This window comes from Rana temporaria, chromosome 2, assembly GCF_905171775.1.
Source record: "Rana temporaria chromosome 2, aRanTem1.1, whole genome shotgun sequence".
NCBI lineage: Eukaryota > Metazoa > Chordata > Amphibia > Anura > Ranidae > Rana > Rana temporaria.
The window spans coordinates 443272746-443285779 of NC_053490.1; the positions used below are offsets into that span (position 1 = coordinate 443272746).

At 44.2% G+C, this 13034-nt stretch overlaps 1 protein-coding gene across 2 annotated transcripts in view; it reads left to right on the plus strand.

Moving 5' to 3' along the window:
- The window catches only part of SGSM2 (small G protein signaling modulator 2), a 436818-nt gene that overhangs the window by 167081 nt on the left and 256703 nt on the right, over window positions 1–13034 (plus strand). For both annotated transcript variants that reach the window (XM_040338437.1, XM_040338439.1), the window contains exon 2: window positions 734–809. In XM_040338437.1, coding sequence (XP_040194371.1) covers window positions 734–809 — 76 coding nt within the window. The remainder of the gene's footprint in view (window positions 1–733; window positions 810–13034) is intronic.

Below are 13034 nucleotides of genomic sequence, written 5' to 3' on the forward strand. Positions count from 1 at the left end.
TCCGCTATTGTAAATTACCCAATAGTTGCTAGCATTTTGACCAATTAAAAAATTATCACAAACAATTCAGTTGTCTATCAGTTAATAAAATAGCAATAACAACCATTCAGATGCTTATAACAGAACCTTAAAGCGGGAGTTCACCCGAAAAAAAAATTTTAACATTAGATTGACGCTCATTTTGGGCAGCAGAATCGGGTGTTTTTTTTTAAATCGAAGCAGTACTTACCGTTTTAGAGAGCGTTGTTCTCCGCCGCTTCCGGGTATGGTCTTCGGGACTGGGCGTTCCTATTTGATTGACAGGCTTCCGACGGTCGCATACATCGCGTCACGAGTAGCCGAAAGAAGCCGAACGTCGGTGCGGCTCTATATGGCGCCTGCGCACCGACGTTCGGCTACTTTCGGAAAATCGTGACGCGATGTATGCGACCGTCGGAAGCCTGTCGGAAGCCTGTCAATCAAATAGGAATGCCCAGTCCCGCAGCCCAAACCCGGAAGTGGCGGAGAAGATCTCTCTCTAAAACGGTAAGTACTGCTTTGATTGCTTTGGAGTCGTTATTCATTTTTGTACTAACGCATTTGAATTTGTATTTTTTGAGCCTTTTTAATAGTTATCTTTTTTTTTTGCTTATCCGTTTGTGTATACATATTAGACAATATTAATGATTATATGAAATTTGTATGCAGTCTATATATACAAGTGCTGAAGCTTCATTTACTTTATGTTTTACAGGTAAAGCAGATAATGGAAGAGGCTGTAACTAGGAAGTTTGTTCATGAAGACAGCAGTCACATAATTGCTTTGTGTGGTAAGTGCAATTTGTTTATATTAAAAATAGGGGTGCAACGGATCATCATTGATCCGTGATCCGAACGGGTCACCGCGTTCGAATCGGCACACTACGCAATCAGCGGATTGCGGCCATAGGAAAAGCTGCGGCTTCGGCCTAGCTCCGGAGCGGCGGCCATCTTGGTACACTCGGCGGCGGCCTAGGTGAGATGTGGACGTTACAGGGGGGGATGTGGACATTTCAGTGCCGAGATGACGTGGATATTACAGTGCGGAGATAATGTGGATTTTACAGTGTGGGGGAGATGTGCACATTACAGTGGGGGAGATGACGTGGTCATTACAGTGGGGGAGATGACGTGGATATTACAGTGGGGGAGATGAAGTGGTCATTACAGTGGGGGAGATGACGTGGTCATTACAGTGGGGGAGATGACGTGGTCGTTACAGTGGGGGAGATGACGTGGTCATTACAGTGGGGGAGATGTGGACATTACAGTGGGGGAGATGACGTGGACATTACAGTGGGGGAGATGACGTGGACATTACAGTGGGGGAGATGACGTGGTCATTACAGTGGGGGAGATGACATGTATAACACTGTGGGGGAGATGACGTGGATATTACAGTGGGGGAGATGACGTGGATATTACAGTGGGGGAGATGACGTGGATATTACAGTGGGGACTATATGTGGCGGTGATCCAAAAAATTATCCGATCCGTGACTCTGATCCGAGGAACGATCCGAACCGTGAGTTTTTTGGTCCGTTGCACCCCTAATTAAAAACGATTTGGTGGTGGTTAAATTGGTGGATCAGGCTGTGTTACATGTAAATTACCTTCACTCTGAGGGTCCTAAAGTCTCTCTGGATTCTCTCTGGATTCTGTGTCTTGTTGAGTGATCTCTCAGGTGTCAAGGGTGCCTCCTAGACATATATGGACCCAACACACAGTATGAGGGCACCAAAAAGTCGAATACAGAAGCTAGAATTGCGTTGCATGTTAAAGATTTACATTTGTGGTTCATGGACATGAAACTCAGGCTATGGGATCACCTCTCACCGACATGGAGATCAGCTTCCATTCTTACCCTGCCCCTGCTTTTTTCATTTTTTTTTAAATACCAGTGCTAACGTTGCCTAAAGATATGCTCTGCTCATTTATAATAAACTCAACTTTGCTTAGCTTTGTTTTTTTGCTTTTTTGCCCAGAGTATATAACGTTACACAGGAACCACCCCTGGAATGATATATTGCTGTAGTGCCAAAAGGTCTAAATGTATCTCAGCTGCTTACAATTAAACTAGCCTCAAATAATACACAGAAATTAAACAAATTCTCCTACATAAGTCGGAACTGTTTATCTGCAGTCCTTTATTATCCAGATCTGTGAAAAGTACAGAATTTATACAGCTTGTCTGAGCTTTCATAAAGTAGAGGACAGGGAGCTGAAGTTATTCTCTGCAGTGCTCAGTGAGAGCTGATTGGAGGGAAGGGACACACACACCCTTTACATAGCACACAGAAACAGAGCTGAGGCTTTCAATTACAGACTGTGTACTGTAGCTCCCTCCCCTGTCACCTTTTTTTCTCTTGGTGTCAAGAAGACTTGTGAGAAGTAGATAGCAGAGGAACAAGGCAGCAAATAGCTAACAGAAAATGAGGCAGCAGTGATTTGGACAGCGACAAATACACACTATAGTAGGATGTGCTTTGTTCATATTTCATGTCAGACAATTACAAGCACTTTATTATTATTATTATTATTATTATTATTATTATTATCCAAGATGGTAATGTTGGATGTGAAAATCCTAGGAGTTTTTGTGAATGCGGCACTTTTTGATATCATTCAAATCTGACAGTGGTTGCACTTGGAATTTTATTTTGTCTTGCTTTAGGACCAACATTTTGTAAAAGATTAAACTTGCTACACCTGTGTCTGTTATTAGCCTAGTCTAATCTGCACTGAAAACATACAGCTTCAATCCTACTACTATTGACAATGTACATTTTTTTCTCATAAAATGGGAATGGTGCATGGAAGTATTCTCTGCTGAGAGTAGTATTTAGTTCAGCACCATAGACAGCTCACAAACAGTACCGTTCACTTGTGGTGTGTTAAATTATGTCCCCATGGCTTTGTAGCAAGGCTGAATGCGATAGAGTGGCAGTTGACAGAAACATAACAAAACATTCTACCATACACTCCTTTGCTAATTAATGAGCTGTTTGACATTTTTTTTTAAACATTTTTCTGTAATAGACACCGCTCTTAAAGCGCCCCTGACATTGAAATCAATGAGCAGCGCCGGCAAAGCGCCGCTGCAGCATCGCTTTGCCGGCGCTTTTAACCCTTTTTCGTCCGCTAGCGGAGGTTAAAAAAAGCACCACGCTAGCGGCCAAAAAGCACCGTTAAATTGACGATAAAGCTCCACTAAAAATAGCGGCGCTTTACCGATTACGCCCCAGCGCCTCAGTGTGAAAGTGCTCTTAATGCTGGTTTAAAAAAAAAAAATGATATTCAAGTATGTATTCTTAACTCAAAAAAGTACCTTCTATTTTTCTCAACCTCTTCCATATCTGATCTCCTATCAGATATACCAGCCAATTCAAACACTGTTTGCTGGGTTTATGGTCAATGCTAAAAGCATGTTAAGCCCATCAATATAGCCACAGGTATTTCCCTGGACCGCACACTAGTATAGTGAATTGCAATCAAATGAACACAAAATGGCTGCAGCTGGCTCTTTAACAGTCACAAACATAGTGAATCACAAAACAAATGAGCACAAAATGGCTTCGCTGGTTCTACGCCCATCAGGAAAGCCCCTCTAACATGTTTCACCCATGTAGGGCTTCATCATAGAGGCATCTATGATGAAGCCCTACACTGGTGAAACATGTTATAGGGGCTTTCCTGATGGGCGTAGAACCAGCGAAGCCATTTTGTGCTCATTTGTTTTGTGATTCACTATGTTTGTGTTCAGATCTGGGAAACATTTGTGGCTATAGGAATGTAGCCACCCTCTCTTGCTCCCTCCTTAGATGGACAAGGGTCTCTGGACTATGGGATGTGTAGTGTGCATAGGGCAGTGCACATGAATGCAACTGAAGTGCCCTGCACATTCCAAGAAAATGGAAGTGAACAGAAAAGGAGAGGTGTGGAGGCTCATGGAGGACTTTACAAGGAGACAGAAAAACACAGTAAGGAACAATTTAATGAAAAATTATTTACAGGGCCATTAAGTAGTGGATGTGTATAGATTATGTTTGAAGAATAAGTATAATTTAGTATCACTTTGAACTAACCTCTGTCTAAAGCCTAGTACACACAGGCCAAATGTTGGGTGACATTGGCCGGTTCTATAAAAACGGCCAACATTTGGCCTGTGTGTATGGCAGATGGCCCAACAGAAGACAGCTTCTGTCCAATGAGCATGCTGGAAAACCAGCAGCCGACCGGCTCACAATCAGCACTCTTAGCTCAGAGAACTGATCGGAGTGTTCTGGTTGGGGGAGCTGTCCCCCTGTCAGAACACAATAGAACAGGGGGCATTGCTATACTAGCATTGGATTTTTAGTACCGGAGCTGTCAGTTTTGTATAGTGGTGTTTACTAGGCTTCAGCTTGCTTTCAATTAAAGAAGATCTGAACCAAATCTCTAAAATCTCATAATTTTTAACATGGTAATGATATTCCAAAAATAATACCCAGTGATCCTGCCACAAAGGTCCATGTTCAGACAGGCCCTGTTAGCAAATTAAGGTAATCTAATTAGGGTTTAGAACTTTTGTCATTGGTATATATGCCTCAGTGCTCAGTCCCATTAGGGAAAAAATGAAACACATGCAGTCGAGATCCCTGGTTTTACAGTAAAACCTTAATTTGCAAACATAATTCACTCCAGAAACATGCTTGTAATCCAAAGCACTTGTATATCAAAGCATTTTTTTACAGGGTATATAAGAGAAGAGAGGCACCTCTAAGTGTAGCAATAAGTTGCTAAATGTTGTACTGTCATTAAATGTAATCATATTGCTACACTAAGAGGCGCCTCTCTTTTTTTTATACTCAATTGTGACATGACGCTACTCTTGTATCAAGACATCGCTTGTATATCAAGGCAAAAAATCTTAAAACATTTTGCTTGTCTTGCAAAACGCTCTCAAACCAAGTTACTCTCAAACCAAGGTTTTACTGTATTATGTCTGATTTGAACCTCCCTCATTAGTAATACATTGATAAAATGCTTTCCTGTTTTCCCTTTATTCTGTTAAGATGACATCCTGGTAATTTACTCCTCTGCTCTGTTAATAATGTTCACTTCTTATGGGTGGGGGGGACAAAAGGTGAGTAGATTCCAGATTCATAGTATCAGAAATGGAAACAGCCCTTTCTTCACTTTCTCTGATCTCTGCTGCATACTAATCCTTATTTCCTATCTTAATTAATATGACTCAGCCTAGGCTTTTACAGCACAGGGTACAGATTGTACTTGCATCATGCTTATACAACAGACACCTAATCAGTTCAGAATTACAATAAGAGGTACCTAATATAGGAAAAAAAAATTCTAATTATAACAATGGAAGCTTAAGTGTAGAAAATGAGATGCAATTAGCTTTTTAAAGTCAGTAACTTTCTGGATAAATATAAAGACCAAGGTTAATATTTTAGCCATTTAGCAATTTGGTAGATAATGGCACCTAGGAATATTACATGTAATTATTTAGAAAATATGCACTACGTGCAATATACCTCATTTTTCTCTGATATGCATTTATGAGACTGGTATGTTACCAACTGACACCACAAAGCTATTAATTTACTCCCTGGTCACCTCTCACGTCATCCCTCCTTCCGTCTATCATGACTGCTGCTGCTAGATTCATCCACCTTACCAACCATTCAGTGGCCATTGGCCCATTTTACCAATCAGTTCATTGCCTTCTGCTAGCTCAATGTATAAAATTCTAAATACTAATGTAGCGCCATGCTCCCATTGAGTATGCGCTATATGTTAAATTTTAGTTGCCTGGGCTGTAGTTTAGCTCAGAAGGATTATGCTAAATTGTTGGTTCTGTTTCAGTTCAGCTGGGTTTCACAATTTTCCCCTTGACAGTGGGTGTCGCTGTTACCACAGGTCAAGGTTGGAAAGGCAGCAGGCTGGATGCATTGGGTATCTCTTTCCCAGAAGCAGCTCAGAGGGCGTGGTCAACCCGCTGTGCATTCTGGGGAGGGGTACTTAAGGGACAGACGCCGCTTGGTGGGGTTTGTCTTCTGATCCTGACCTGATGGCCCTCCTGGCCTCAGGGATGTGTGAGCTGTTTCATAGCCAGGGCCGCCATCAGGGGGGTACAGGCAGTACACCTGTAAAGGGCCCAGAGGTCCCCAAGGCCCTGGATGCCCCCCCCCCTTTTTTATATATATATTTTTTTATTTCTTTTTTTTTTGTAAAGGCCCCCCCCGCTTCTCAATTCGCGGCAGAACACCCCCCCCCCCCCGGTTCTCTGCTCCAGGGGGCCCATGCCTGATGGCGGCCCTGTTCATAGCCTCCGGGCCCGAGGCCTCGCCAACTGAGAGTAGGCCCAGGAGTTTCTGAGGCCCACTAATCCAGGGATGGTCCTTCGCTACCTTACCTACAGAAGGAAGCTGAACCAGTGGGATTCAATTGATGGACGTACCCTGGCAAATTTACCTCACTGTGCTGCCGGTCTGGCTGAAAGATTCTGGCACCGTGAGTTGTGTACTTTATTGGAACTATACAAAGTGTGCGAGTGGTTACGCGATCTTGTGGCAGGAGATCGTGGGATGGCCTGACAACACTTATCAAGTCTGTGGCAGAGACTTTGACAAGCTTCGCAACAGGCTGCTATCCAGTGTGGAGCTGAGTTAATTCTCTGGATCTAAGTTGTACCCGTGATCCGCAAAGCAAAGGTACCTGAGTCTTTCCCCATCCCTCTACCCCTCTGTTGGAGAACTTTGTTTAATAAAACCCTTGAAAGAGACTTTGTGTTTGGTGCAGACATTTTTATGGACAACTCTTCAAGGAGAACCCCTGAAACAAGCGTATGGAACAGTCAAAGACTCATTTTAGCATGAGCCAAAAACATAAATTTGCCTGCACTACCACTAATAGTACACTAGAGGGTGCTACACTCACCCCACCTAAAAATCAGCCATGTCCCCATTCGCTGAAACAAAAAATGGCTAGAGGGTGCTACATCTTTAAAGCCTTGTTTTTTTTCTCCTCCAAATCATGTCTGCTTTGTGTTGTCCTGTTGTCATTTGTGGAACTAATAAAATGCATTTCTTAATCGTATATCACAGGAGTGCCAAACATATGAGAGTCCAAACACTAGGTCTTCTGTTACTACTTGTAAATCATTTTCTTGGAGTACATCACAGGACACAGAGGGGGTAATAGTCATTACTACATGGGTTATGCTGCTACACTAAGGTGAATAGCCATTGGCCAGAAATAAAGGACAGAAGTTTTTGTCCAGGTATAACCCCTCCTAGACTAGCTAAGCCTCAGTTTTGTGCTAGTGTTTGAAGCTATTGGATGCTTCAAAGTCTCTGAGGATCTCTTTTTTGGGACTTTGTTCCTAAATCTTTGTGTCTGTTCCACAAATCAGCCACTACAGCCAACAGGCCAAGAGCAACTGTACCTAAACCGCACATACAGTGAGGGAAAAAATAATAATGTCCCATTCACTTCTATAGAGCTTCCCTGTCCAACAGGGGTCAAGTCCTGGGGAAAAAAGTGTGGGAACTCCCACCCAAGATCCTCTCCCCCACCAAAAAAAAAAAAAAAATGATACGCTCATATGCATAATTTCTAAACCGCATGTTTTTTTTCTTTTCGATCCACTGTACCTTAGTAATCCTTTATGTTACTGGCCGATTCCTGTATTTGGATTCATAGGGTAGTGTGTGGGTATTCGGTCACTTCCTCGTTACCGCAATGTCTCCTGGGAGCTTTTGTAATTGTTCCCAGGAGACATTGCGGAGGTCTGCCGCGAGTTATTGTGGAATTTAGAAAGAAGCAAGTTCTTTATAAATCCCGCATTAACTCGCAGCACATTGCGGCATCGAGGAAGTGACGGAATACCCGCACACTACCCGATGAATCCATATACAGGAAGCAGCCAGTAACATAAAGGATAACTAAGGTTCGCCTGCCCCTGACAGTGACTCAAGCTGGGCATCGCCGCTTAGTGAAGAATTGGCTTGGGCGGCTCAGCTGCTCTAGTCCTGCAAAGGGAACTGAGTTCCTGCTGTGAAAAAAGTGCAGGAACTCCGTTCCCATGCGTTCCTGCAGGACTTGAGCCCTGCTGTCCAAGCTGTTTAACATCATCCGCCTGATATCTCAGCAACCCTGCCTTCCACTACCACTAAACACTTTTGTCCATCGGGGCAGAGCAAGTACAGAAACACATGCATTTTTGGGGAGGTGCTCTAACTGGTGTTGCCAGCCTACCAGATTGAAATTTTCTGACACGACACCCAAAATGTACTGGCACAGCCAAGTTTTTACTGGTGTAGCACTGCCCTAAAAGGGTTGCTGAATATAATCTTCCCTGGGCCTCCCTCTAACTATCCTGCAGCCAGACACTTGGGTATTTTCACACTATCACCTGCACACTCTTCTGCTCATTATCCAATGATCAGTCTAGGGCAGGGATATGCAATTAGTGCACCTCCAGCTGTTGCAAAACTACAAGTCCCATCATGCCTCCGCCTCTGGGTGTCATGCTTGTGGCTATCAGAGTCTTGCTATGCCTCATGGTACTTGTAGTTCTGCAACAGCTGGAGGTCTGCTAATTGCATATCCCTGGTCTAGGATATTGTTTGTTAGTTTTTTGGTATTTATTGGTAAAACTTGGATAGGAGAAGGGATTAGTGCGATAATCAAACTTGAACTATGCCAAGATGAGGACAACTCTCAATTGACACATTAAATAATACTGGATAGCAGATTCCTTGCTGGACCACACTATAGCTGTGTGAGGCCCCGTACACACGACCGAGTTTCTCTGCAGAATTCAGCCAGAAACTCGATCGGAGCCGTATTCTGCCGAGAAACCCGGTTGTGTGTACACTTTTGGCCGAAGAAACCGACGAGGAACTCGTCGAGCCAAATAGAGAACATGTTCTCTATTTCCTCGTTAGTCAATGGGGAAACTTGGCTCGCCGAGATCCTCGGCGGCTTCACAAGGAACTCGACGAGCAAAACGATATGTTTTGCCCGTCGAGTTTCTCGGACGTGTGTACGGGGCCTGAGAGAATACGTTCTTTGCTTGCTTTGGCATCAGACTTCATGCACCACTCTTCTTCAGGACACTCACCAGTATGCCCTTTGGCTGACACCCATCCACTGACTTCACTAGCCCGAAGGAATGGTCCTCATAGAACAGGCCTCTTGACGCAGATCTGTACTCACAGTAGCCAGGAACAGATCCTTCTAGACACGTCTACCTCCTAGTCAGCTCTGCAGGACATCTGGGTTGCAGCTTCTGCAGTTTCGGGCCTCAGGTCGACCATCTGATGCCACATGGCAGCCTGTACAGAGGAGGGGCAGCAGCCCCCTCCCCCTGGGACCCTGCTTTTTGAGCACATGTGCCCTAGGCATATATACAGTCCCCCAGCATGCCTTGAGGCATTTTCTTCTGCCAATGGCGAGGTCTGAAACTACGCAGCTGCTGCTCCTTGAAGATGTCACACGACAAAACGTACGTAGAGCAGGGCCAGTTTCTGGTTTCAGTTTCCTAAATGTAACTACACAGATCTGGTCATCCCTGCATTTGGTATCCCTGACACTGGGTTTGGGACCTGGTGGTCCCAAAAATACTTTACAGTACTTTACAAATCCTTTGGCATGATTCTTGCATATGTATACTGGATGGGTATTCAGCTTTTTATGGCTACAGTTACTCTTTAAGAAAATCTCCAGAGATAATTTTTTAAAGGATGACAGGATGTATATGTAATGTGGTAATTACACTTACCTCCATGCTTCCCTTTCAGAAATACAGTGCTCTAAAAACCCTGCACAGTGATTTGGTTAGCCAATTACGTTTGAACCCTGCACATTTTTCCAACGGAAGTAGTCAATGTAATAAAGTTTTAGTATGCACTATAGGGTTGGAACAGACCTGGGACACCTTTGGGCACTTCAAAGAGAATAGTAATGCGGCGCACATAGTGCCCCCTCACCCTCCGGTCAGGCCCTGTTCTGAGCCACATTTCTGTCTGAATAATGTGTCAAGGTTTCATGTGGACTGAACCCAGACTGTCCAGGAAAATCCTGGACAGGTGGCAACCCTACCTACTACCGGTAGTTAAATTTTGGCAATGCTCAAGGAGCAGAAGTATTTAGCTAAGGGCACTGTAGTCATAATGTAACTTTAATATATACAGGACATTTATAGCCTTAGTCCTATTAAATGGAATCCCTGGAGTTCTCCTTTAACCACTTGCCGCCCGCCAATTGCAGATTGACGTCGACAAAGTGGTTTCAATACCCTGAGTGGATGTCATATGACGTCCCCAGGATATTGAGCCGCTGCGCACCCCCGGGGCGATCGTGTCCCGCAACACCGATCTAGGTAAAGAGTCTCCAATGGAGACTCTTTACCTAGTGATCAGCCGTGTCCGATCACGGCTGATCACAATGTAAACAGGAAAAGACGGTAATCGGCTTTTCCTTGCTCGCGTCTGTCAGACGCGAGTAGAGGAGAGCCGATCGGCTGCTCCTCTGACGGGGGGTTTGTGCTGATCGATTATCAGCACAGCCCCCCTGAGGATGCCCACACTGGACCACCAGGGACGCAACTAGACCACCAGGGATGTAAAACACAGGTATGCCACCCTAGACCACCAGGGATGTAAAACATAGGGATGCAAAACACACACTAGACTACCAGAGATGACAGAAATAATGGATGCCAATCAGTGCCCGCAATGGATGCCAATCAGTGCCGCACAATCGGGTATCACTGATTGGCAGGCATTGTTTGGCACTGATTGGCATCCATTAGTACAACACATATGTTAGTGCCACCTATCAGTGCCCATCTATGCCCAGTCGTGCCACCAATCAGTGCCCATCCATGCCGCCTATCAGTTCCCATCCATGCCGCCTATCAGTGCCCATCCATGCGGCCTATTCGTGCCAATCCATGCCGCCTATCCGTGCCCATCTGCGCCGCCTATCCGTGCCTATCCATGCCGCCTATCCGTGCCCATCCATGCCGCCTATCAGTGCCCATCCATGCCGCCTATCAGTGCCCATCCGTGCTGCCTATCAGTGCCGCATATTAGTGCCCATGATCAGTGCCCATCAATGCCACCACATCAGTGCCACCTCATTGGTGCCCATCAGTGCCGCCTTATCAGTGCCCGTCAGTGCAGTACCATCAGTGCCCATCAGTGAACGAGAAAACGTACTTATTTACAATGTTTTATAACAGAAACAAAAAAAACTTTTGTTTTTCGGTAATTTATTTATTTTTTTTCCAGAAAATAAAAATCCCAGAGGTGATCAAATACCACCAAAAGAAAGCTCTATTTGTGGATACAAAATTATAAAAATTTAGTTTGGGTACAGTGTAGCATGATCGCGCAATTGTCATTCAAAGTGCAACAGCGCTGAAAGCTAAAACTTGGTCTGGGCGGGAAGGTGTATACGTGCCCTGTATGGAAGTGGTTAATACAGCACAATCTGATGAGTGCTGTGGAAATGTCTGTCTCGATGAACAGTTCACTGCTGACGGGTGTTAATGTGGGCCTCTTATTCACATTGTTAAGTGGTTTGTTATTCTGATGACATTGACCCGTCGGTGTACACAGGTCTGCGTAGTTATGGTAACTCCCTTCTTTCAGCTCAGTGTAATGGAAAATGGATCATTTTGCTGGGCTTGTTCCGTCCATCAGAGCCTACAGAAACCCTTGCTGGCGTGTATATAATGAATTAGCGGTACATGTTCAGATCTCCATGCCATAATCCAAGGCTCTAAGCGGTCATGGAGCTGTACCGTTCCTTCTCAGTTCTGTAAAGCATTTATGGCTAATTACATTGCTCCTATAGATGCTGAGATGTTTGTTTTATGAATAATGATTAGCCAGGCTGTATTTGACTTGTCATTAGCACCAAGGAGTGATTTCTTACCGCTGACAGAGATGTGATGGTGTTCAGATACTGTTTACCCGCTTAGATCCCCGGGGAGATCTGTGTACATACACAAGTTGGCTATTTATTGTAAAACAGCAGAGAATGTTTATTCCTTCCACACAGGGTTTAGTGGCAGTGGAATTATACGGGAATTATCGCAGAAAGAAAAATAATGGTTTTATCATAAAGCGCTCAGTTTTGGCAAATCATGTTAATGTGTAGAAAGAAAAAAAGGGGGGTTTAGAGCTGCGCCATAGCACCCGGACTCAGTGTGATCTAAAGTCCATACAGAAAAAAAGATTATATTAAAATATAGAAAAGTCTATATTCCTTCCAACTTGGACAAAATACTGCCATACACAAGATATTCCAGTCACCACGTGATCCCACAGCACACTTCTTGCAGTGAGAGCCCGCCACCACTAATGTTAAGCAGCTTACCAGATGGGTAATAATAGACAACAGTCGACTGTAACCCAGCCGTGGCCTTTGGGGAGAGATCCCACTCCCTGGATCAAACAGCACTTGGCTCCCGCAGGCGTGACAGAAACACCACCGCACGATCACATCATAAAGAATGGCAGACATAGTGTAATTCCGCAAGGATATTTATTTTGATTTAAAAATATATTAGAAAATTACTCACATGGTAAAAGAAGTAAACGAGCGTTTAAAATTTTGTTGCCGGCCGGCAAACACACAGAGCGGAGCCCTTCCTCCTAACGTGATGACGTCACCGCACGTCCTCCCAGACGCGTTTCGTCATTGGACGTTGTCAATGGGATAGGGCGTTGCGGTGAATCATCCTTTATATAGGCTCAGACCTCGCCGTGAGGTGTGAGCAAAGGTACTGCAGACGCCATCTTGGTCAAGGGCAAAAATGCCAATACTCGACCATAATTAGATATCCATCTAAATCGATGTATTAAAATAGTATTAAAAACACTCATAATATATAGCGGACAGGCACTATCGTCTATACTACATGAATGTATAGATACAAAAGGGTATTTTAAAATTAGGAAAAGAAAGGAATATATTCCATTTTCATGTGTGTTCCTTTA